The 27,795-nt window shown below is 45.2% G+C and overlaps 1 protein-coding gene across 1 annotated transcript in view; it reads right to left on the reverse strand.

Annotated features, from left to right (window-relative positions):
* Positions 1-27,795, reverse strand: part of LOC138981023 (reversion-inducing cysteine-rich protein with Kazal motifs-like) — a 138,853-nt gene that overhangs the window by 68,698 nt on the left and 42,360 nt on the right. Inside the window, exon 5 of the mRNA XM_070353819.1 lies at positions 4,464-4,546. Within this exon, the coding sequence (XP_070209920.1) occupies positions 4,464-4,546 (83 nt within the window). The remainder of the gene's footprint in view (positions 1-4,463; positions 4,547-27,795) is intronic.

The raw sequence follows: 27,795 nt of genomic DNA on the forward strand, positions 1-27,795 counted from the left end.
CCCTCTCGAGCTGCCAATAATTGATACGACAAAAGATCTACTAGCTCTGCCACTCCTACTATGTATACACATAATTCACAGTGTGCACGTTGTACTTTCCTATACAATACCACCACTACGTGCTACCTGTATGCCCTATTACAGCCCATTTCCTTCGCTATATAAATACGCTATTATCTTTTTATCAAGTACATCAATATCCGCCGGCTATCAACATTTATCATCTAGCCTCAATGAATCGCGCGTTCTTCTTTCTGCCTTGCATGGAAAACGATCTGGTACACTTTTTTGTCTCGATATATGTCATTGAGATGTATACAAAGTCTCAGAATGATCTAAGGCAGTCGATTTTTGGTCATCCCAAATCAGTCCTTAATTAAACCAGACCTACACGAAAGTTCATGGCAAAGGCTCGTCAGATACGCATATATAATTATATATACGTATTCGTATTGCTAGATAGGCATGATAACACAAAACGGCAAGTCACAGAAACGACAAGGAACAGAGGAATCCCGGATGCGCTGGCCGCACGTGCTCGCGGCTGTGTTGGTGTGTCAGTGCGTGCTCGTGGAACATGTTGCATAATTTACTTAGGCAATGACAAGTTGCACGTCGTGTGGTGCAAGCCGTGAGCCGTATTTTACGTCTTATAACTATAAGGCGCATCTCTTGTTACTCCACACGGACCCCTGCAGCTTATTCGCCGTTAAATCCGTTGTCAAAAGTTTTTTAAAAAAACACCCATCTTTGTCGTTGACAATATTCTCGCCCAGTCAATATCAGCCATGCCCAAAACGAAGCGTTTTGCATAGGATGCGGAGTGCAAAGGATGCGGAGTGCATAGGATGCGGAGTGCTTTCTTTCTTTCTTTCTTTCTTTGGTGTTTAACGTCGTTTTCAACCACGAAGGTTATATCGCGACGAGTGCGGAGTGCAAAGGATGCGGAGTGCATAGGATGCGGAGTGCATAGGATGCGGAGTGCATAGGATGCGGAGTGCAAAGGATGCGGAGTGCATAAGATGCGGAGTGCATAGGATGCGGAGTGCAAAGGATGCGGAGTGCATAGGATGCGGAGTGCAAAGGATGCGGAGTGCATAGGATGCGGAGTGCAAAGGATGCGGAGTGCATAGGATGCGGAGTGCAAAGGATGTGGAGTGCATAGGATGCGGAATGCATAGGATGCGGAGTGCAAAGGATGCAGAGTGCATAGGATGCGGAGTGCATAGGATGCGGAGTGCAAAGGATGCGGAGTGCCGCATAGGATGCGGAATGCAAAGGATGCGGAGTGCATAGGATGCGGAGTGCAAAGGATGTGGAGTGCATAGGATGCGGAGTGCAAAGGATGCGGAGTGCCGCATAGGATGCGGAGTGCAAAGGATGCGGAGTGCAAAGGATGCGGAGTGCCGCATAGGATGCGGAGTGCAAAGGATGCGAAGTGCATAGGATGCAGAGTGCATAGGATGCGGAGTGCAAAGGATGCGGAGTGCATAGGATGCGGAGTGCAAAGGATGCGGAGTGCAAAGGATGCGGAGTGCAAAGGATGCGGAGTGCATAGGATGCGGAGTGCATAGGATGCGAAGTGCAAAGGATGCGGAGTGCATAGGATGTGGAGTGCAAAGGATGCGGAGTGCCGCATAGGATGCGGAGTGCAAAGGATGCGGAGTGCCGCATAGGATGCGGAGTGCAAAGGATGCGGAGTGCAAAGGAAATACGATCCTGGTGTACGATATATGCTATATGCTAACTTGGTTTTTCTGTCCCCAGAACTAGTGTCTATTTGGGACATGACGTGGTTATATGCTAGGCAGAACTAGTGTCTATTTGGGACATGACGTGGTTATATGCTAGGCAGAACTAGTGTCTATTTGGGACATGACGTGGTTATATGCTAGGCAGAACTAGTGTCTATTTGGGACATGACGTGGTTATATGCTAGGCAGAACTAGTGTCTATTTGGGACATGACGTGGTTATATGCTAGGCAGAACTAGTGTCTATTTGGGACATGACGTGGTTATATGCTAGGCAGAACTAGTGTCTATTTGGGACATGACGTGGTTATATGCTAGGCAGAACTAGTGTCTATTTGGGACATGACGTGGTTATATGCTAGGCAGAACTAGTGTCTATTTGGGACATGACGTGGTTATATGCTAGGCAGAACTAGTGTCTATTTGGGACATGACGTGGTTATATGCTAGGCAGAACTAGTGTCTATTTGGGACATGACGTGGTTATATGCTAGGCAGAACTAGTGTCTATTTGGGACATGACGTGGTTATATGCTAGGCAGAACTAGTGTCTATTTGGGACATGACGTGGTTATATGCTAGGCAGAACTAGTGTCTATTTGGGACATGACGTGGTTATATGCTAGGCAGAACTAGTGTCTATTTGGGACATGACGTGGTTATATGCTAGGCAGAACTAGTGTCTATTTGGGACATGACGTGGTTATATGCTAGGCAGAACTAGTGTCTATTTGGGACATGACGTGGTTATATGCTAGGCAGAACTAGTGTCTATTTGGGACATGACGTGGTTATATGCTAGGCAGAACTAGTGTCTATTTGGGACATGACGTGGTTATATGCTAGGCAGAACTAGTGTCTATTTGGGACATGACGTGGTTATATGCTAGGCAGAACTAGTGTCTATTTGGGACATGACGTGGTTATATGCTAGGCAGAACTAGTGTCTATTTGGGACATGACGTGGTTATATGCTAGGCAGAACTAGTGTCTATTTGGGACATGACGTGGTTATATGCTAGGCAGAACTAGTGTCTATTTGGGACATGACGTGGTTATATGCTAGGCAGAACTAGTGTCTATTTGGGACATGACGTGGTTATATGCTAGGCAGAACTAGTGTCTATTTGGGACATGACGTGGTTATATGCTAGGCAGAACTAGTGTCTATTTGGGACATGACGTGGTTATATGCTAGGCAGAACTAGTGTCTATTTGGGACATGACGTGGTTATATGCTAGGCAGAACTAGTGTCTATTTGGGACATGACGTGGTTATATGCTAGGCAGAACTAGTGTCTATTTGGGACATGACGTGGTTATATGCTAGGCAGAACTAGTGTCTATTTGGGACATGACGTGGTTATATGCTAGGCAGAACTAGTGTCTATTTGGGACATGACGTGGTTATATGCTAGGCAGAACTAGTGTCTATTTGGGACATGACGTGGTTATATGCTAGGCAGAACTAGTGTCTATTTGGGACATGACGTGGTTATATGCTAGGCAGAACTAGTGTCTATTTGGGACATGACGTGGTTATATGCTAGGCAGAACTAGTGTCTATTTGGGACATGACGTGGTTATATGCTAGGCAGAACTAGTGTCTATTTGGGACATGACGTGGTTATATGCTAGGCAGAACTAGTGTCTATTTGGGACATGACGTGGTTATATGCTAGGCAGAACTAGTGTCTATTTGGGACATGACGTGGTTATATGCTAGGCAGAACTAGTGTCTATTTGGGACATGACGTGGTTATATGCTAGGCAGAACTAGTGTCTATTTGGGACATGACGTGGTTATATGCTAGGCAGAACTAGTGTCTATTTGGGACATGACGTGGTTATATGCTAGGCAGAACTAGTGTCTATTTGGGACATGACGTGGTTATATGCTAGGCAGAACTAGTGTCTATTTGGGACATGACGTGGTTATATGCTAGGCAGAACTAGTGTCTATTTGGGACATGACGTGGTTATATGCTAGGCAGAACTAGTGTCTATTTGGGACATGACGTGGTTATATGCTAGGCAGAACTAGTGTCTATTTGGGACATGACGTGGTTATATGCTAGGCAGAACTAGTGTCTATTTGGGACATGACGTGGTTATATGCTAGGCAGAACTAGTGTCTATTTGGGACATGACGTGGTTATATGCTAGGCAGAACTAGTGTCTATTTGGGACATGACGTGGTTATATGCTAGGCAGAACTAGTGTCTATTTGGGACATGACGTGGTTATATGCTAGGCAGAACTAGTGTCTATTTGGGACATGACGTGGTTATATGCTAGGCAGAACTAGTGTCTATTTGGGACATGACGTGGTTATATGCTAGGCAGAACTAGTGTCTATTTGGGACATGACGTGGTTATATGCTAGGCAGAACTAGTGTCTATTTGGGACATGACGTGGTTTTATGCTAGGCAGAACTAGTGTCTATTTGGGACATGACGTGGTTATAATGCTAGGCAGAACTAGTGTCTATTTGGGACATGACGTGGTTATAATGCTAGGCAGAACTAGTGTCTATTTGGGACATGACGTGGTTATATGCTAGGCAGAACTAGTGTCTATTTGGGACACGACGTGGTTATATGCTAGGTGGGACATGACGTGGTTATATGCTAGGTGGGACATGACGTGGTTTTATGCTAGGATAAACCTGTGTACGATATAGTGTACATGTCAAGGGTATATACTTACGTTCAAACACCGCCGGCGACACTGGGCCCCTGTGGCAAGGTCACAGCAAGGTCGTCCGGGCCACGCTTCGGTGTCACGCACAACTGAAACACAAATTTAAAGAGTTTTTGGTTCAAACACATCCTGTTCAGTGAATATAGGGTGACATACATCGACCTACAACAGGGAGTTTTACCTGTTACCAATGGTATTACGTCATCACTTGTGTCCTCGTTACGTCATCACTGTCGTCGAGCTATCAAACTCCGTCTGTCTCAGTGTCTGCCTGTCTGCCTGACACACGGCACCATATCCACACTTCTTCCCACCCTCTCATAAACATACTTTTCTGCATTTTATCACGGCATGCTGGATTTCAGGGTCTGATGTACAACGACTCTTTCACAATATTACAGTCATTCCAAAACTGCTTTCCGAAGAGGGAGAGGACGTTGTAATGGGTTGGGGTTATCACATACCCCCCCCCCCCCCCCCAAAAAAAAAAAAAAAAAAAGAAAAAAGAAAGAAACAAGTAGAAAAAGAAGATAAGAACAGGCGCCTGTGTACAGAAAAAAATTGTTTCAAATCTATTTGTCCCGAACGGTGTGAGGATGAACCGACATCAGCAGTCCCCTGCAGAGTCGGCCCAAGGACAGACAACTCGTTACTGCCGCGCTACCGCCGCTTTACGACTCTCATGAATATTCATGGCCTAGATCTTTTCGCCAAGCTTTGTCGTGTGTCGCCAAGAAAAAAAGAAGTTTGGGTGAGGGAAGGGGGGCACACAAGTCGACGGGTGGGTAAATGACGAGCTGCAGTACCACCCCGACACCCCTTTTTTTGCCGTTGCTGCACTGTCAATTGTCATCAAACAGATTTGTCGGCATGACGGTAAAAGCCCCTGGAGTGAATGGCCGTGTCACTGTTCAGCCCGGTGGACCGGGGTCTGAAAGAATGTGATCATTTTGTTTCCATCAAGGGACATAAAATTACCAGGGGCGGACGAGGGGGGGGGGGGGGGGCACAGGGGGCACGTGCCCCCCCCCCCCCCGAAAAAAAAAAAAAGAAGAAAAAAAAAGGATTTTTCTATGCTGATTCTATGACCATTTCTAAGTTCAAATGGCACCAGATGGCACCATTTTGCTTCTTTGGGCAAACATTTTTTCCGGGGGTGCATGCCCCCGGACCCCCCTAGCAAATTCGGGCGCTTCGCGCCCATCACATTCACTTTCGATACAAAGTGCCCCCCCCCTTACAAAGCAACTGATCCGCCCCTGATTACGCTTAGGTTAGGAAGCAAACATAATGATGTGATGAAATTTTCGCAAGGAGTATAACATTATGATGGGTAAGGATGCAAGTTTCACACATAATCACACCCCTATTTTTCCAAACCTCTCAAAAATGAACACGTTTTGAAACATCCTTTGTTGGGGGGTCGTGGGTGAGTCACGTTCCAATTGCAGCTACAGTCCTAATGTTCTTTTTGTCTCCCGCCCCATTCAATCTTGAAAGATTCATCGATACCTTTGCTGGCAGCACAGCCTTGAGTGGTATATACTATTACCAAATATTTGTTTGACAAACAACGTTCTAACTGACGACATAGGGACACACACAACACATTCCAGCAGTGTAAGTAACGACGATTACCTAATCGCACAACACCGGAAAAAAGAAGAGGAAGAAGCAGAAATAAATCATTACACAAGTTTTAATTTCTCAACGGCAGCACGTATTATCCTGCTCCCGATTCTCTACTTGTCCAACAAACAAAAAGAGCAACACGTTTTCTTGGCAGCAAGACGACCAAGACAAAAAATGTGTGCAGGACTCATTCTTACAAGTGTATAGTTTACATTGTCAGAGATTTTTCTGTGCAAATTATCACAAAAATGTACACGTTCCCTACGTTTCCTTGGCTGAATTATGCAAGGTTCCGTTCCCATTTTTGTCACCATAAATTACATAACTACAAAGCAGCCGTGCAACATTCTTCCAGTCGTAACTTGTTCCACAGTGTATATTATCCTCTCGGCTATAATCCCTTTGATGACCTTCCCTTTTTAGAGCCCGTCTGGCGTACAGGCTGTTCCGCCGGTGGCATTAAACGCAGCTTTTCGGGACATTAACCGGTTTCAAGCGCCTTTGATGCACACACCTACAGTCCATGTACATTCTCACCACTCGAGTTAAAGGAAAATTAAAAGGCCATGAGAGTGGTGAAACGGAAAGGAGGCGCCGGGTGACATTGTGTAAAAGCAGTAAGCAAACAGAACCACGAAGGAGGGAAGCAAAGTCTACAGGCGACATGTCAGACCACGCTGAGCACCTGTCAGCCATCTCAAGTGCCAGCGTAAAAGGTCCACGACAAAAATCACCATGTACACACTTTCCCCAATAAGACAAGCAAAAAGCAGCCCTACTTGTGAGCTAGCTCTTCATAAACATGCGGCAAGGGGATCAGACTTGGTCATCGCCCTGGCCCACGATGAGGACGTGCCCGTCTTCGTCGAGAACCTGTCAGGCATCTGAAGTGCATGCCTGCCTGAGAGGTCTACAGCTCGAATCCTCATGTAGACACACACACTCCAATAAGGAAAGCAGACTTGAGAAAACAGTCATACTTCTCAGCTACCTCTACATAGAAATGCGGCATGGCTTCACCGCCCTGGCTACTGAAGTTGACGTGTCGTTCTTCGACGACAACCCGTTAGGCATCTGAAGTACCTACCTGATTGGTCGACCTCAACACACACACACACACACACACACACACACACACACACACATACACACACACACACACAAACACACACACACACATACACACATACACACACACATATATACACACACATATACACATACACATACACACACACACACAAACACACATACACACACACACACACACACACATACACACACACACATACACACACACACACACACACACACACACACACACACACACAACCACACAATCACACAATCACACACACATATATATACTAGATGATTACCCGCTTCGCCGGGTACCGGCTTCGCCGGGATGATCGCGAGACGGAGTATGAAGAAGTAGAGCCGAATACCCGGCTTCGCCTGAGAGGTCTACAGCACCGTACGCCGGCTTCGCCGGGTACCCGCGATTGACGCCACACGAAGGAAGGGAGATAAACGCGCAAACCACCGGAGAAGATAAGGAAGAATTACTGGAAATGGATCTACAGAAAAACCAAAATCGGTTCAGCGCTGCGCGCTGAGAGCACGGGTTGAAAATTTTCATCGACCAGATTGTGTCCGGCGCCTACCTGAATATGCCCACCAAATTTGAAGCAGATCCATCGAGAACTTTGGGCGTGCATCGCGAAGAGAGACTGACAGACAGACAGACAGACACACAGACACACACAAGCCGTATATAGATATATAGACACACACACACAATGACACACAATCACACACAGTCACAGACACACACACACACAATGACACACAGTCACACACAGTCACACACAATGACACACAGTCACACACACAAGGGACCAGAGGCAGAGCTCTCGATCACAACAAAAAAAAAATTGGGTCGCTACGTTGGCTTCTGAAATTGACGCGTCTATCTTCGACCAGAACCTGTCAGGTATCTCCAGTATCGGCCTAATAGGTCCACAGCAACAAGCACCATGGTACACAGACACACACTTCAACGAAGAAAGCACAAAACGAAAACCGCCACGAGGGCATGAAACAGGGTCACTGCAACGTACGGTCTCAGAAGTGAACATGTCAGTCCACGATGAGAACCTGTCATGGATTTGAAGTGCCAGCCTTAATACGTTCACAAGCAAGAACCATGCAACCTATACACACACTCCAGCGAGGGAAGCAGACAACAGCGCTCGTGTTGGGGTGCCTCTTCCATCTATGACAATCCCGAGGGTATGAAAGTGAGTCGACGTGCTAGTCCCACAAGTGTGCGCATAATAGACGTCAAGATCCCCAACAGGACCAGTCTGGCGTGTCTTCAAGGGCCACAGAAGACGTCAAGATCCCCAACAGGACCAGTCTGGCGTGTCTTCAAGGGCCACAGAAGACGTCAAGATCCCCAACAGGACCAGTCTGGCGTGTCTTCAAGGGCCACAGAAGACGTCAAGATCCCCAACAGGACCAGTCTGGCGTGTCTTCAAGGGCCACAGAAGCTCAGTGCAAGAAGTAGAGAGGTCTACCTGTGGAACGATTTTGTGGGTTGTTGGCAAAAACCGGTTAAGTAGACGTGCAAGATCGATTGCATTGTCGCCCTTACATGGTAGAGGGAGGGGGAACCACGTCACCTGCTTTGGACCATCCTATGACCTTCGTGGGAGGGTTTCACCAAAGACAAAGCCCAAGCACATATCCTTCACATGGCGTCCTACGGTGACAACAATTGTTTGAAGCGGAGCAGTAAAGGTATGAAAGAACTTAATTTAGCCAAAAATGGACTTAAAGCTAAGATCGTAGCCACTAAGAGCGCAAAAAAAAGAAGAAAGAAAAAGAAAGAGAAAAAAAAGAAAGTTGCTGCTTCCAAGATAAGTCTTTGTACATGAAAACTGTTAATCTACATCAGAGAGTTGACCGCCCTTCCGCATCAGTTCTGTTTGCATGATCCCAGCTGGCACACTGAAGCAAACGTCGTGAAGAATGAATACATGTCTTATGCCCCAAACAGGGCCGGACTAGGCTAAGAGGAGGGGGGGGGGGGGTTGCCAGTGGTGGTCCAGGGGGATGTTCCCCCTAGCGGGGTCAAGGGGCAGAGCCCCTTGTGGGGGTCAGGGGGCGAAGCCCCCTGAAGCTTATGGGTAGGTCATATTCTGAGATAGGAAAATGGTCGCTCCTTGCATGAAACGGCAAAAATAAACAATAATAAAAATTTTTTTAAATAAGTGAGGTACATGTTTAGGCTAGGGGGGGGGGGGGGGTTGCGCAACCCCCATAACCCCCCCCGGTAGTCCGGCCCTGCCAAAGAAATCAACAGATGTCTTACAAGCCTAACACAATCCTGCGTTTGGGAGCAACATCAGATGTGATGTTTTTGATTCAAAATATTTATGAGCAAAACGTCTTCTCAGATCCTTGAATAATAATCCCTGAACATAAATCCCTGCGCTTAGAACTGTACCCACGGAATACGCGCGATACAAGCCTCATATTGATTGATTGATTGAATAATAAAGTTATGTACATCTTTAAACGGGTGTGACATTTTGACCATTCCTACATCCACCCCAAAACGCCACCCAACACCCCCCCCCCCCCCCCTTCCCTCCCTTACCCTCCCAAACCCGAGCTTGCAAGCATTTTCACGTGTTGTGTGTTTGGGGGAATGTCCACTACAAAACCATAGTCTGAACCGAAGCATCACCACGACAGTCCTGGCTGTTCTGCAATATTTATAAAGCCTCGCATCGTTCATGGGGATAATTCGTCAAGGTAAACAAGACCGTCGAGTGTTGCTACCATTCTGCACAGTCTCTACCTCGGCAGTTAAATGGGGGACCAATCTTCAAGTTTAACAAGACCGTCGAGTGTTGCCACCATTCTGCACAGTCTCTACCTCGGCAGTTAAATGGGGGACCAATCTTCAAGGTTAATAAGACCGTCAATTGTTGCTACCATTCTGCACAGTCTCAACCTCGACAGTTAAATGGGGGACCAATCGTCAAGGTTAACAAGACTGTCGAGTACTGCTACCATTCTGCACAGTCTCAACCTCGACAGTTAAATGGGGGACCAATCGTCAAGGTAAACAAGACCGTCGAGTGTTGCTACCATTCTGCACAGTCTCTACCTCGACAGTTAAATGGGGGACCAATCTTCAAGTTTAACAAGACCGTCGAGTACTGCTACCATTCTGCACAGTCTCTACCTCGACAGTTAAATGGGGGACCAATCGTCAAGTTTAACAAGACCGTCGAGTTTTGCTACCATTCTGCACAGTCTCTACCTCGACAGTTAAATGGGGGACCAATCGTCAAGTTTAACAAGACCGTCGAGTACTGCTACCATTCTGCACAGTTTCTACCTCGACAGTTAAATGGGGGACCAATCGTCAAGGTTAACAAGACCGTCGAGTACTGCTACCATTCTGCACAGTCTCTACCTCGACAGTTAAATGGGGGACCAATCTTCAAGGTTAACAAGACCGTCGAGTACTGCTACCATTCTGCACAGTCTCTACCTCGACAGTTAAATGGAGGACCAATCGTCAAGTTTAACAAGACCGTCGAGTGTTGCTACCATTCTGCACAGTCTCTACCTCGACAGTTAAATGGGGGACCAATCGTCAAGGTTAACAAGACCGTCGAGTACTGCTACCATTCTGCACAGTCTCTACCTCGACAGTTAAATGGGGGACCAATCGTCAAGGTTAACAAGACCGTCGAGTGTTGCTACCATTCTGCACAGTCTCTACCTCGACAGTTAAATGGGGGACCAATCTTCAAGTTTAACAAGACCGTCGAGTGTTGCTACCATTCTGCACAGTCTCTACCTCGGCAGTTAAATGGGGGACCAATCTTCAAGGTTAATAAGACCGTCAATTGTTGCTACCATTCTGCACAGTCTCAACCTCGACAGTTAAATGGGGGACCAATCGTCAAGGTAAACAAGACCGTCGAGTGTTGCTACCATTCTGCACAGTCTCTACCTCGGCAGTTAAATGGGGGACCAATCTTCAAGTTTAACAAGACCGTCGAGTGTTGCTACCATTCTGCACAGTCTCTACCTCGACAGTTAAATGGGGGACCAATCGTCAAGGTTAACAAGACCGTCGAGTGTTGCTACCATTCTGCACAGTCTCTACCTCGACAGTTAAATGGGGGACCAATCGTCAAGGTAAACAAGACCGTCGAGTGTTGCCACCATTCTGCACAGTCTCTACCTCGGCAGTTAAATGGGGGACCAATCTTCAAGGTTAATAAGACCGTCAATTGTTGCTACCATTCTGCACAGTCTCAACCTCGACAGTTAAATGGGGGACCAATCGTCAAGGTAAACAAGACCGTCGAGTGTTGCTACCATTCTGCACAGTCTCTACCTCAACAGTTAAATGGGGGACCAATCTTCAAGTTTAACAAGACCGTCGAGTACTGCTACCATTCTGTGCAGTCTCTTCCTTCACAGTTCATAGAGCCGTTGTGCTGACAATGACCGAAAAGAAGGTGTGTCGCGCGGAGGTCCTCTAAAGAGCCTACAGATCTATACAGACCCCACTGCCAGCGGAGACCACCTACCTCATTATCGCCGGGGGAGACGGGTCGTCCTCTCCGCAATCAGCAGTCAAGCGTAACTCGCAAGACCTCTAATGACAGATCATCAGTCCCTCCCATCAACCCCCCACCCCCATCCCATTCCACCACAGTGCTACCTCCGACGGGAGGACCTTCCGATGAGAGTACACCTCCCACGAAAGGACACATTTTCTTGTCCCTTTGTTTGTTATTTTGACCAAAATACACCTGTCTGCAATGTGGGGACACTATGGGGTTGGTGCAATGGTCCCTAGGGTGTGCTTTCACCACAGGTACCACTGTACTTCGCTGTTACCGCCCAACGACTCCTGTCCCGAGCAATTCCCTCAACTCCCCAGTTGCTACAAGTTTGTCCGCTGTTATCTTTCTGTGGTGCGGTTGACTTCTGCACACACAGCTCCAAATATCTTCTTCGTTCTTCGCAGTCTTGCAGAGAGAAGTGGGAGAAATTTGGTAACACGAACTTATTCCAGCTATGTGTATTCAGTTCCGTGAGTCTTGTGGAAAGAAGTCGGTGAAATTTGACTGATAACACGAACTTATTCCGACTATGTACATTTAAGTTCCCGACTAATAGTCTTGTGTTGAAAAGTCGGAGGATTTGGTAACACGAACTTCTCCAAACTACTATATTCAGTTAACTTGAGAAGCTATTTCGCAAACATAACTGCAATTTGTCTTGCGGGTCTGCATCATGTTTTCTTTCAGAATTCAGTCTAATTGACCGGCGAATATCAAGCGGCTGTTGAATCGTTAATTGTTCACTCTGCTTCCACCTGTAAGGCTTAAATAAATCTAAGATTACCACCCCCACAATAGCAGCAATCTAAGATTACCACCCCCACAATAGCAGCAATCTAAGATTACCACCCCCACAATAGCAGCAAGGCATAACGTGTTTTTTGGGTTTTTTACGCTTCTTGCTTAAGTTTTACCTCAGCACCAACTGTGTTGCACCTAAGTGCACCAGTCAGGCACTACCAACCATCGACACAAATGAGTTACTTCGCTTGCAAGTAACCAGAAAGGCGTGTTTTTTTAAGACTGTAAGTTGAATCAGCTGTCAGCAAGCGTAATTTGGTGAGCACCAAAGTACATATACATACTACTTTTGATCAGGCTCCGCAACCCTTTTTTTCCCCTCAAACAGCCGCGAAGCGCAAGAAAGCAAGATCTGTTAGTTTTCGTATCAAGCTTGCTGCTCAATGAGGGACAAAACTCATTTGGACAAGGACGTAGCAGAATAAACTGCACACCGCAATCATTTATTTGTTCGTCCCAGAACGATCTTCTTGCTTTCTTCAGTAAGCCAGCGGCAGCTCGAGAAGGCCTGAGAGCGGCATACAGGTAAAACGCAGGTAGGTCCAACAGAAGGCGGCAATTTGTGCAGACAGCAGAACTGTTGTGAAACCCAAGCGCCGAACAAAAACACCCCCAGAATACACACACGCGTGCATCGCGTCCAGGTTAAAGGCTCCTTCACAACATAATTTTTAATTGCGTCCGATTCTTCTTCAAGGCTCCTTCATATCACACTTTCTAATTGTGTCCATGTCTTCTTAAAGGCCCCATCACAACATATTTTTTTTATTTGCGTCCAAGTATTCTTAAAGGCCCCTTGACAACATACTTTTTAAATTCCGTCCAAGTCTTTTTAAAGGCCCCTTCACAACATATTCTTTAATTGCGTCCAAGTCTTCTTAAAGGCCCCTTGACAACATACTTTTTAATTAAGCCCAAGTCTTTTTAAACGCACCTTCACGATATATTTTTTAATTGCGTCAAAGTCTTCTTTAAGGCCCCTTCACAATATACTTTCTAATTGCGTCTAAGTCTTCTTAAAGGCCCCTTCACACCATATTTTCCGATCGGATCTATGCCGCTTCATAATACATATTTTCATATAGTGCGAACAGAACGACAAACAAACATACAAACAGACCGAGTGAAACCTATGCACCCCAATTTTAAAGGATGGCTTAAAAATAAAAATCGGGAGGGAAACAGGGTCTTTCTTGTACAATCAAACCGTGTTTGCGAACAACTAATACACACACACAGCCCCCCCCCCCAACACACACACACACTCACAAGCAGATGAAAATCAGCACCTCTGGAGAGATCTGGGAAACGTGATTGCGTTTGATCAACTCCGCAATCGCTCCATCATGCAGACTGTACAGAATGGCCCTCAAATTCAACAGGTTCTTCTCTCTTTTCTTCTCCTCTTCCTACAGTTGAAGCCCCTTTGGCCCTCAAATTCAACAGGTTCTTCTCTCTTTTCTTCTCCTCTTCCTACAGTTGAAGCCCTCTTCCTACAGTTGAAGCCCTCTCCCTACAGTTGAAGCCCTCTTCCTACAGTTGAAGCCCTCTTCCTACAGTTGAAGCCCTCTCCCTACAGTTGAAGCCCTCTCCCTACAGTTGAAGCCCTCTCCCTACAGTTGAAGCCCTCTTCCTACAGTTGAAGCCCTCTTCCTACAGTTGAAGCCCTCTCCCCACAGTTGAAGCCCTCTCCCCACAGTTGAAGCCCTCTTCCCACAGTTGAAGCCCTCTCCCCACAGTTGAAGCCCTCTCCCTACAGTTGAAGCCCTCTCCCTACAGTTGAAGCCCTCTCCCCACAGTTGAAGCCCTCTCCCCACAGTTGAAGCCCTCTCCCTACAGTTGAAGCCCTCTCCCCACAGTTGAAGCCCTCTCCCTACAGTTGAAGCCCTCTCCCTACAGTTGAAGCCCTCTCCCCCCACAGTTGAAGCCCTCTTCCTACAGTTGAAGCCCTCTTCCTACAGTTGAAGCCCTCTCCCTACAGTTGAAGCCCTCTCCCTACAGTTGAAGCCCTCTTCCTACAGTTGAAGCCCTCTTCCTACAGTTGAAGCCCCTTTACGAGCCCCCTAATTAAGACCTCCTCCTTTTGAGAACCTTTTTGTCCATTTCCTGATCATAACTTCTGTAAATTTACCTTCATGTTAGGACTCTCTCCCTCGCCTGTCTTGATTTTCCCAGATTTGTAGGTCTAAAAAAAGGTTCGAATTGTCCATTTTTGTGTGTGTTCATAACATCAGTAATTTACCTCCATATCTAACACTCCTCCGTCTCTTTTAAGGGCTCATTTGTTGTTGTTGTTGTTGTTGTTGTTGTTGATTTGTTGATTTCTAAAACGATAGGTTCCGCTGTACAAATAAAAACTGCTCTGCATTTATCTTTGGCCTTGTTAATTGTGCCGTCGCTGCCACTGTGTGGTTGTGTGGAGAGTTTCTTTTCTTGGAAAACGAAGCGACTGATTCATCAACTTTTCTCCTTATTTCCTTCCTTCTTCACCCGTTATCTCTTGTCTTCTGACCAACTGTTCCACCCCGTCTTTCAACTACCGCTATCTGATAGTGCTCCTCCTCCCCTCGAGAAAAATCCTCTTCAAGTTTTTTGTGCTAAGCATTTCTCTCTCGCTCTCTTCGTCTGTTCGTCTCTCACTCTCGACACTGTTCCCTCCCCTCTGACCTACCTTAGAAATGTCTTCCTTCATCTTGCTTCGTTGTGTTTCTTCTCTCCCTCTCTCTCCCTCCCTCCTCTCTCTCTCTGGTTTCTTCTTCTATCTCTCTCCCTCCCCACCGTCTCTCTCTATCAGTACTGTCTCTCTCTCCCTAATGCTTCTTCTATCTCTCTCCCTCCCCACCGTCTCTCTCTATCTGCACTGTCTCTCTCTCCCTAATGCTTCTTCTATCTCTCTCCCTCCCCGCCGTCTCTCTCTATCAGTACTGTCTCTCTCTCCCTAATGCTTCTTCTATCTCTCTCCCTCCCCGCCGTCTCTCTCTATCAGTTCTGTCTCTCTCTCCCTAATGCTTCTTCTATCTCTCTCCCTCCCCGCCGTCTCTCTCTATCAGTTCTGTCTCTCTCTCCCTAATGCTTCTTCTATCTCTCTCCCTCCCCGCCGTCTCTCTCTACCAGTACTGTCTCTCTCTCCCTAATGCTTCTTCTATCTCTCTCCCTCCCCGCCGTCTCTCTCTATCAGTACTGTCTCTCTCTCCCTAATGCTTCTTCTATCTCTCTCCCTCCCCGCCGTCTCTATCAGTACTGTCTCTCTCTCCCTAATGCTTCTTCTATCTCTCTCCCTCCCCGCCGTCTCTCTCTATCAGTACTGTCTCTCTCTCCCTAATGCTTCTTCTATCTCTCTCCCTCCCCGCCGTCTCTCTCTATCAGTACTGTCTCTCTCTCCCTAATGCTTCTTCTATCTCTCTCCCTCCCCGCCGTCTCTATCAGTACTGTCTCTCTCTCCCTAATGCTTCTTCTATCTCTCTCCCTCCCCGCCGTCTCTCTCTATCAGTACTGTCTCTCTCTCCCTAATGCTTCTTCTATCTCTCTCCCTCCCCACCGTCTCTCTCTATCAGTACTGTCTCTCTCTCCCTAATGCTTCTTCTTTTGTTCTTCTTGTTCTTTATCTCTATGGCCGTTTGTCTGTCTGTCTGTCTGTCTGTCTGTCTGTCTTTTTCTCTCACTCTTTTGTTCTTCTTGTTCTCTATCTCTGTCTGTCTGTCTGTTTGTCTTTCTACCTCTCTCTCACACACTCTCTCCCGGGCGCCCTCCCCACCCCTTTCATGTTCCCCTTTGGATGTGTGAACTGTTCTGCCCCTAGTTTTCTTCTCTTTATCAATCAGACAGAGCGTGAGGCATGCAGACCGCGGCGTGCTAAAAGGGTTAATTGAACTGCAGATTAAATCACAAGCTCTGGCATCTGCACCTGGCTGCCACAAGGCCTGCTGCTATACACCTTTCACCCCCCCCCAATCTACACCACCCCCTCCCTACAATTTCCCTTCCTTCTTCTCCCTCTACTCCCCAAATATGCTTCCCCCTCCCTCCACCTTTTCTTTCTCCCCCCCCCCTCTCCCCAACAATATTTCCTCCTCCTCAACCCTTCACCCAAATATTCTTCCTACCCCCTCCCCCTCCCCCAACTTACTTCATCCTCCTCCTCCTCTCCCCTCTTTCCTTTCTCTCTCTTGCTCTGTGCCATGCGTGTAGGATGCCAGAAGAAAAAAACCACTAGCTGTACTGAATTACTCCATAGAGCCGCGATCAACGACCCAGAACCGCGATTTGCTGTCCGTACGTTATCATTGATTTTTGAGAAGTGTTGCTGTACAACAAAAGTGACTTTCGAGAACAGTCGCTTTAAATTTGAATAACCACAAACACTTAAAAAAAAATGAGAGGTCTTACCAAAAAGTGAAACGTTTCTTCTTTTTCTTCTTCTCCTTCACTAAGGTGAGTCAAGCCATTAATACGAGGCTGTCTTTCACGGCAATCCCTTTCGACAGAATGATTGCATTTTACCAATACCGGACCACCTCTTGCAAAGGAGTGTACGTGTGCTAACCTTACATCGTAAGCCAAAAGTGCAACCATAAATGCAGAGCAGTGTATGTGATTAAACAAGAAGTAACCAAAAGATGTGTTTTGGGTTAGAGGTGTCAGCATGGAATGAAGCAGTCCCAAGAAGAGGGGATAAAGTTGACCCCCTCTTGCAACAATTAGTGTGTGCTAACTTTATATCGGAAGCCAAAAGCGCAACCATAAAAGCACAGTGTAAGGGATCAGATCAAACTAGGAGAAACCAGAAAATTTCCTTTCGGTTAGAACTGTCAGCACTGAGCTGGACTTGAAGCATTCTCCTAAAGAGAGGAAGGCAAGGCCAGAGTTGACCCAACTAAAAGCCACAGCTCTGCACTCCTGAAGAGGGGACGGCAAGGCCAGAGTTGACCCAACTAAAAGCCACAGCTCTGCACTCCTGAAGAGGGGACGGCAAGGCCAGAGTTGACCCAACCAAAAGCCACAGCTCTGCACTCCTGAAGAGGGGACGGCAAGGCCAGAGTTGACCCAACCAAAAGCCACAGCTCTGCACTCCTGAAGAGGGGGCGGCAAGGCCAGAGTTGACCCAACTAAAAGCCACAGCTCTGCACTCCTGAAGAGGGGACGGCAAGGTCAGAGTTGACCCAACTAAAAGCCACAGCTCTGCACTCCTGAAGAGGGGACGGCAAGGCCAGAGTTGACCCAACTAAAAGCCACAGCTCTGCACTCCTGCGTGGCTCAAGTAGCAGAACGCTTGTGCGATCACCTTGACAACTACACAGGTGACAGGTATAGAACTGCCGACTAGGCCTCGGGCACGGGTAAGTATGTATAGTTGAGGGTGTGCTGGGCGGGGTTGAAGGGGTTCTGCATAATGGAGAGAACTACCGCCACAGGATTAGTGTAATCCCTCACCTGCACTTGAGGTAATTCCTTACTTCACGTGCTGTTATTCTGTCCCATGTCGACTTTTCTCTGTTCCAGGTTTTTATCTGGCCTTTGACCTTGTGAAAACCACCCCCCCTCCCTAACCCATAGGCCCTCCATAAATATTATACTGTCGGTAGGTTGGTAAAATGTCAAAACTGTTTTGTTGTTGAGAGTAGTAAAGTGATGTCGTTCTGTTTTTCTTCTGTGTGTTCTGTTTGTCTTCTTGACGCTCAAGCCCAGAGGAATGAACACTTTCTCCCTTCAACAACGGGGGATTGACCTGGTAGTACCCGTGCCAAGATCCCTGTCCTCCCACCACTCTTCTGTCGCTGCCAGCCACCCGTTTCCTACCCCGCCCTTCACACGATAATCCTCTACCCCTCCTCCCCTCTGCAACCCCCCTTTCTCTCTTGTCTGGGGCTACCCACAGACATAGCAAGGTGCTATTTTATGGCTGTGGAGGCTGCCATGCGTGATTGAACGGGCAGTGAAAACTTACACCTGTATCTAACCACCCCATGACCTCGGCAACCCCCCCCCCCCCCTCCGTCCCCCAAAACCCTCTCCCCTTCCACTCCTGTCATTGTGGTACCAACCTAGGTGCACACCCGACCCCGGGGTGTTTGCAAGGGTGGACACTGACACTGTACCCACACACAATTCCTGTTGTATGCTTTAACCAGGGGGCGGGGGCAAAAACCGAGGAAAAGGGGTTCAACTTAGAAAAACAAAATTAAGAAATGGTTGAAAAAAGTCAAATTACAATAGCAAAATGATCAAGATTTTCATTGATTTTTGTAATCGAGGTAGTGGTTCACACACGGTGCTGTCTCCTGCTTCTCAATAAACAAACTGTCCAACTCTTCATACCGAAAGTGAACACAAGGAGTGGTTCGAAGTAATCAACGGTTCATCTCGATCTGTACCTGAAGCTTTCCGCTACACATGCACCTCTCCAGTGATCCTTCCTTTAAACAATACAAATATATCATTCCATCTTCACGCTGATGCTTTGTTATGAATACCTTACTGGCGTCATGTAATAACCACGGAAAACATCTTTTGTCTCCGTTTTGTTCCTGAGAGAGAGAGAGAGAGAGAGAGAGAGAGAGAGAGAGAGAGAGAGAGAGAGAGAGAGAGACAGGGAGAGAGAGACAGAGAGAGAGAGAGAGAGAGACAGGGAGAGAGAGAGAGAGAGAGAGAGACAGAGAGAGAGAGAGAGACAGAGAGACAGAGAGAGAGAGAGAGAGAGAGAGAGAGAGAGAGAGAGAGAGAGAGAGGGGGGGAAGAAAGTCACACACAGACACACACACACACACAAACACACACACACACACACACACACACACACACACACACACACACATAGCGCTGACAGTTCTCAAAATGGGGCACTCGCCTTTTTGGCTGGTATTTCTCATAATTTACTAGCCAGAGAGCAAATTTTACTACCCAAACCAACCATTTGTTTCAGCAACTTTACTCGCCTTTGTCGAGTAGATAAACATTTCTACTCGCCATTTACAGATTTCTATTCGCCATGTAAAATACTCGCCACTTTGAGGCCTGACACACACTGACAGTGAAAAGCCTAAACAACCCCTTTAGGTCACCCAAGGCTAGTCAAGACAAGACAGCAAGCGTGGGTGGTTGACGCAGCGCCAACCGAGCATGGTGGCTGATTCCTGACACGAACACACAGGCGGGACTCAAGACTCTAACCCTAACCCTAACTCTATACCCCCCGCGTCCACTCTATACCCCCCGCGTCCACTCTATAACCCCCGCGTCCACTCTATACCCCCCGCGTCCACTCTATACCCCCCGCGTCCACTCAGGACAGTGGAACTCCTCCCCTCGCCCCTTTAAAAGATCTCACTTTAACAAACAAAACAAGTCGCGTAAGGCGAAATTACAACATTTAGTCAAGCTGTCGAACTAACAGAATGAAACTGAACTCACAAGAGCGTATACTCGTAGCATCGTCAGTCCACCGCTCGATGCACAGGCAGTGGCATTGACAAGAAGAGCGGGGTACGTAGTAGTTGCGCTGAGAAGGATAGCACGCTTTTCTTTATCTCTATTCTTTTTAACTTTCTGAGCGTGTTTTTAATCCAAACATAATTATCACATCTATATGTTTTTGGAATCAGGAACCCACAAGGAATAAGATGAAATTGTTTTTAAATCGATTTCGGAAATTTTATTTTAATAATAATTTTTATATTTTTAATTTTCAGAGCTTGTTTTTAATCCGAATATAACATATTTATATGTTTTTGGAATCAGAAAATGATGAAGAATAAGATAAACGTAAATTTGGATCGTTTTACATTTAATTTTTTTTTTACAATTTTCAGATTTTTAATGACCAAAGTCATTAATTAATTTTTAAGCCGCCAAGCTGAAATGCAATACCGAAGTCCGGCCTTCGTCGAAGATTGCTTGGCCAAAATTTCAATCAATTTGATTGAAAAATGAGGGTGTGACAGTGCCGCCTCAACTTTTACAAAAAGCCGGATATGACGTCATCAAAGATATTTATCGAAAAAAAGAAAAAAAACGTCCGGGGATATCATTCCCAGGAACTCTCATGTCAAATTTCATAAAGATCGGTCCAGTAGTTTGGTCTGAATCGCTCTACACAGACAGACAGACAGACAGACAGACAGACAGACAGACAGACAGACAGACAGACAGACAGACAGACAGACACACACACACACATACACACACACACACACACACACACACACACACACACACACACACACACACACACACACACACACACACAAACACACACACACATACACCACAGCCCTCGTCTCGATTCCCCCCTCTACGTTAAAACATTTAGTCAAAACTTGACTAAATGTAATTACAGCAGGTCTAAAACGGCCGGGAGAGCTCAGAAATCAAAATGAAGGTAAACTTACAAAGATCATGAACAGACAACTGACAATCTGAAAAAGTAGGGTCTAAAAGGTAGAGTCTAAAAAGTAGGGTCTAAAAAGTAGGGTCTAAAAAGTAGGGTGTAAAAAGTAGGGTGTAAAAAGAGGGTCTAAAAAGTAGGGTCTAAAAAGAGAGTCTAAAAAGTAGGGTGTAAAAAGTAGGGTCTAAAAGTAGGGTATAAAAAGTAGGGTCTAAAAAGGTAGGGTCTAAAAAGGTAGGGTGTAAAAAGAGGGTCTAAAAAGTAGGGTGTAAAAAGTAGGGTGTAAAAGTAGGGTCTAAAAGTAGGGTCTAAAAAGAGGGTCTTAAAAGTAGGGTCTAAAAAGAGAGTCTAAAAAGTAGGGTGTAAAAAGTTGGGTCTAAAAGTAGGGCCTAAAAAGTAGGGTCTAAAAAGAGGGTCTAAAAAGTAGGGTGTAAAAAGTAGGTCTAAAAAGTAGGGTCTAAAAAGTAGAGTGTAAAAAGAGGGTAAAAAGTAGGGTGTAAAAAGTAGGGTGTAAAAAGTAGGTCTAAAAAGTAGGGTGTAAAAAGTAGGTCTTAAAAGTAGGGGGTACAAAAATAGGGGGTACAAAAGTAGGGTCTAACAAGTCGCGTAAGGCGAAAATACAATATTTAGTCAAGTAACTGTCGAACTCACTGAATGAAAGTGAACGCAATGCCATTTTTCAGCAAGACCGTATCCGCTCATGGCAAAGGCAGTGAAATTGACAAGAAGAGCGGGGTAGTAGTTGCGCTAAGAAGGATAGCACGCTTTTCTGTACCTCTCTTTGTTTTAACTTTCTGAGCGTGTTTTTAATCCAAACATATCATATCTATATGTTTTTGGAATCAGGAACCGACAAGGAATAAGATGAAAGTGTTTTTAAATTGATTTGGACAATTTAATTTTGATAATAATTTTTATATATTTAATTTTCAGAGCTTGTTTTTAATCCGAATATAACATATTTATATGTTTTTGGAATCAGCAAATGATGGAGAATAAGATAAACGTAAATTTGGATCGTTTTATAAATTTTTATTTTTTTTTACAATTTTCAGATTTTTAATGACCAAAGTCATTAATTAATTTTTAAGCCACCAAGCTGAAATGCAATACCGAACCCCGGGCTTTGTCGAAGATTACTTGACCAAAATTTCAACCAATTTGGTTGAAAAATGAGGGCGTGACAGTGCCGCCTCAACTTTCACGAAAAGCCGGATATGACGTCATCAAAGACATTTATCAAAAAAATGAAAAAAACGTATGGGGATTTCATACCCAGGAACTCTCATGTCAAATTTCATAAAGATCGGTCCAGTAGTTTAGTCTGAATCGCTCTACACACACACAGAGACAGACAGACAGACACACACACACACACACACACATACACCACGACCCTCGTCTCGATTCCCCCCTCTACGTTAAAATATTTAGTCAAAACTTGACTAAATATAAAAAGTAGGGTCTAAAAAGTAGGGTCTAAAAAGTAGGTCTAAAAAGTAGGGTGTAAAAAGTAGGGTCTAAAAAGTAGGGTGTAAAAGTAGGGTCTAAAAAGTAGGGTCTAAAAAGTAGGGTCTAAAAGTAGGGTCTAAAACGTAGGGTCTACAAAGTGGGTCTAAAAAAGTAGGGTCTAAAAAAGTAGGGTCTAAAAGTAGGGTCTAAAAATTAGGGTCTAAAAATTAGGGTCTAAAAGTAGGGTCTAAATTTAGGGTATAAAAAGTAGGGTCTAAAGAGTAGGGTCTAAAAGTAGGGTCTAAAAAGAGGGTCTAAAAAGTAGGGTCTAAAAAGAGGGTAAATCTTACATTGGAGGATCTCAAAAGAGGGGTTTGACTATAACAGATCCTGCCGCTACGTGTGCACTGAGCCGTGAAAAGAGGGGTTTGACTATAACAGATCCTGCCGCTACGTGTGCACTGAGCCGTGAAAAGAGGGGTTTGACTATAACAGATCCTGCCGCTACGTGTGCACTGAGCCGTGAAAAGACCCCACTGATGCCCTCCTGCCCAGTCAGTCAGACTTTCGCCCTGACCCTCCCACACAAACACACATGCCTGAAATGTTGGCCCACTCTACCCCGGGGATCTGCTGAGTACCCAGACTCGCACCCGATCATCATCTCCTTTTGTCCCTCACTGCCCACTCGTTTCAAGAGAATGACGTCAGCCCGATGCCACGCCCCGGACCTACGTCACATTAATTATCAAACAGGTTCTGCTGCATGTTCGTTTTCTGCTCAATCTCTGTACAATGTGGTCAATCTCTGTACAATGTGGTCAATCTCTGTACAATGTGGTCAATCTCTGTACAATGTGGTCAATCTCTGTACAATGTGGTCAATCTCTGTACAATGTGGTCAAATCCTCACTAAAAGTAATAACTGCTAAGTGGCGTGCGCACCTAAACATACTGCTGGGGCGGGGCTATTGGATGACGTCATCAAGTGAAAAGAGCTACAACTTTTGAGTCCTCTGCCCAGCCTTGAGAAGCGATGTTGTAACCGCCGCTTTCAAGTAGTGACCGGGCCAGGGACAGAACGGTCCAGTGAGGTTTCACAATAGGCCCTCCCGCTACGTCCCGCTACGGTCAGGTAACACGACTGACCACCGGGCTGTGACAATAGTGGACTAAGGCTTGACTGTCCATTGAGCTACCAAACAATGGACCACAACAGACTTGACCACTCACCGGGACTGAAGAGGTCCAGCCGCGAGCAACTGGCGCATGTGAAGGCGTCACGCTTTTGGTCACTTGATTCACTGACCGGTCAGCGGGTCTTGGTCAATCTTTCCCATCCCTCTCCATAACCCCTACCCGCTCATTACCAGTCCCAACCATTTCTTCCTCTTGGTGACGAGATTCACGGACTGGTCTGTCAGCGGGTTTTGGTTAATATCTTCCACTCCTCTCCATACCCCCATTCCTGCATACTCGCTCATTACCAGCGCCAACCCTTTCATACTTTTGGTGACTAGATTCACGGACTGGTCAACGGGTCCGGATTTCCGTAAGCCGAGCTAAGCTGTGCGAAAGCAGGGTTCTGGCTTCCAACAAGAGGTGTAGAAAGCGAAGTCTTAGCCCCTGGTCAGTGGGTCAGTGGGTCAGTGGGATCTATCTGCCTTGACTTTATTCATTCTCTACACCAACGTTTAGTACACATGTGTGTGCTCCCACAGAGAATATTCACTCAAGTCAGGAACGCAATCGATGACCTATGACACTGGTTTTCGTTAATAGATTATACGCCGTGTTTACAATCAGCGATGCATACATTATTTAAATTAATTGAACGTAATAAATAAATGCATAAACAAATAAATAAATGCATAAATTAATTAATTATTCAAATAAATAAATAAATAAATAACTAATAAACTAACTAACTAACTAACTAACTAACTAAATAAACAAACAAATAAATAAATAAGGAGAAAGCTAGGTGAAGTTGACCTAACACAATGCAACAAGAGATTTGTTCCCACTGACATAACTACAAGATCTTTGTTTTCTGTAAAGCCCCGAACACGATTCATAATTAAACCAAAATATGACTAGGAGAATCCACCGGTCAGTTATTCGTTGTTTGGTTGGATCATTAAATAATCCCTATCTGAGTTCGACTCTCAGTCCATCCTTGGGTCTGGGGAAAACAGAAATAAATAAGACCAAGATCTATCAGACCTTTGAAAATTCTGAATTCTTACTCCACTAGAAAAATAAATAAATACGACGAGGATCCATCTTCTTTGAACATTCTGAATTCTTCCTCCAGTAGACACATACATAACAAACAACCAGGATCCATCAGATCTTTGAAAATTCTAAATTCTTACTCCACTAGAAAAAATCAATAAAAACGACGAGGATCCATCTTCTTTGAACATTCTGAATTCTTCCTCCACTAGACACCTGTACATAACAAACAACGAGGATCCATCTTCTTTGAAAAATCTAAAATTCTTCCCCCACTAGAAAAATCAATAAGTACGACGAGGATCCATCTTCTTTGAAAGTTCTCACTTTTTCCCCCACTAGACAAATCAATAAACAGGACGAGGAGCCATCTTTTTTGAAAAATCTAACATTCTTCTTTTACTAGAAAAATCAATAAACAGGACGAGGAGCCATCTTTTTTGAAAAATCTAACATTCTTCTTCTACTAGAAAAATCAATAAATAGGACGAGGAGCCATCTTTTTTGAAAAATCTAACATTCTTCTTCTACTAGAAAAATCAATAAATACAACGAAGATCCATCTTCTTTGAAAGTTCTCAATTCTTCCTCCACTAGACAGAAGCTAAAAGGACAGAGTGCTGCAGACCCACGAACCGCCTACATTCGCTGACTGGACGAGACTGACAAGGTAATCATCATGCCTTTGTTGCTGACCTTCAGTACCTGCCCAGGTAATAAACCCGACCAGATGGACACCTGGCCAGTGACGTCAAGACAGCCACAGACGATCCTGCAAGACGGGAAAAGGTCTAGGGAGCAGGTTGTCTGAGCCTTGCAAAGTAGTTCCCAATTTGTGATTGGAGCGGGCCGATATATATATATATGTCACACGCTTTCCTTCTTTGACACTACTAAAGCAAACGTGTGCAAGATTGTATGTTACACGCTTTGGAGCATGTGCAAGAACGGATTCAAACTCGAAATCGTTCCTCCAAAAGCCCCAAAATGCACACACGACTTTTTATTTCTCCTGCTGTTGTCATTTCTTCTCTTTACAAATTCTTCAACGCTGAGAATACTGAGAACGGCATCCCAGACGACAGTACTGTTTCCATACGCGAGTTTAGCTGCCCTTGGAAAGTGGCTCGCTCAGGAGGCCTGTTAGTCTGAAACTAGAAGGACAGAGTTCAGACATAGATGACAAAGATCCCGGAATGAACAAACATTTCGCGGATGCAGACACAGAAAGACGTCATGAAGAATGCGATGCTTCAAAAGATACAGACTGTGACGATGACTGTGACGTCATTCACATATACCGAGACGTCATTCATAGTTGTTCGTTCACTTCCGTCAAAAAGTAGATCTCTCCACAATGGCTGCTCCTGTGTTTAGGTTTGTCAAACTTGAGTACACAAAACGTGTTTGTTCTCTCCTCTGTTGAAGCTGTGAGACATAAATGCTATTCCGACTTGGTCGTGTGACAGAGTTTTCTTCCACACTCGATTAGCTGATGTCTAACTCAGCCTGACGGCTTCGTTAGACAATCAACGTAATCTCGTGTGGAAGAAAACGTCTGTCACACGACCAAGTCTGAATAGCAGGTAATGACATTTATTCCCCCCTCTGCTTCTTTACCTCTGTAAACTTGTAGAGCTAGTTATTTTTCGATAATGACCCAGCAACCAAACAAATAACGAGCCAGCAACAGCCTGAATCCTCGATAGTGCAATGGGTTGAGAAGCTGTTCTGTTTTGGTACTACTTTTGCGACTGAAAAGTTCAAAACGCTCTATACGTACGAAATATACATCTCTGGAGCAAGCAATACAAACATACCGCATTTAAATTAACAACTACAGGCCTGAACACATGAATCTCCATATAAAATCCATGAGTTCGGTTGTTTTCTGAATATAGATCTGCTGTGCACACACCGTTCATCACAAGCAAATTCCCAAGGCAAGTAACTCATACTCTTGCCGACAAGAGTAGTTCCCCTTCTTTTAACGCAGTTTCTTCGACAACACTGACTGCAATCCGACGGTCAGTTTTCAACAATATTTCATTTTATAAACAGATCACACGCAACCAAATGCACACATCTCATCAATTTAAACAACATAAAGCGGTTTCATACACTATTTTCCCCAAAAAACTGAACTTCATACAGTAATTAACGTTGGAACACGGGTGCAAAAGTTCGTCTGCTAGTCCCATTTGACGAAAGAACATTATCTTTAGCGATACTAAAACATAAACAGAACACACAATATCTGCCTTTACCGCCACAGCAGAATAACAGCTTATCTGTGTACTTGATTTTAGTCTAAAACAGGGAAACTGACAAGAAGTGTTAACAGAATGGAATGATTTGCACGGAACTATACAACCGCGCATTAATCGATCGCCTGCGCAGGTTGACTGGTTGAGTGATTCGGATTCGATCAAACTTTCGCACAAAAACTCCTGTTTTCTTTGAATAACTGAAGAAAGGGGGAATAAAGAGGTTACACACCTCGTCTCAGTGATTATTAAAAATAATGGTCTCAGTTCGCGGTCATGAAAAAGCTCGCTGAAGCTCGCATTTTTCATGATCCGCTAACTTCGACCATTATTTTTAATAATCACTGAGACTCGGCATGTAACCTCTACATATATAGAGGTTACAACACGAGTGTTTTTTTTATATGGCTTGTATTTCAGTCAAGACCCAGCGGATGAATATCGCCAGAGGCTCGTGAGTCCCTTGATATTCATCCGCTGGGTCCTGACTGAAATACTGACAAGCCATATATACAAAATCACGAGTGTTGTAAACTGTATATCCCATGAAGATCCAAAAGACAACGTGTGACGGAAACATCAAGCTTTAGTAGTCTGTTCAGATGAGGCACCTCTGCATACATTATTCTAAAGGCACGTCTGTTGATCTATGTCAAGTCGGTGCATAATGGTGGCTTGGTTGTCCCCGTCAGCTGAAAGCCTCTTACACGGATTTGACTGAATACCTAGTGGTTACACACGCATCTCCTGAGATCTTGGACACCTTCATCGTCTATAAGGGCCTACTGCACCACAGAAGAGCTAGAAAAACTCGCAAATAGACCTTTTTCACTTAAATTTTGGCGCATGCGCTGTGAAGTTTATTGTCAGATCTACCGGAACTAGGGGGCAAAAGGAAAAAT

The sequence above is a fragment of the Littorina saxatilis genome, linkage group LG12 (assembly GCF_037325665.1).
Source record: "Littorina saxatilis isolate snail1 linkage group LG12, US_GU_Lsax_2.0, whole genome shotgun sequence".
NCBI classification, from domain to species: Eukaryota; Metazoa; Mollusca; class Gastropoda; order Littorinimorpha; family Littorinidae; genus Littorina; species Littorina saxatilis.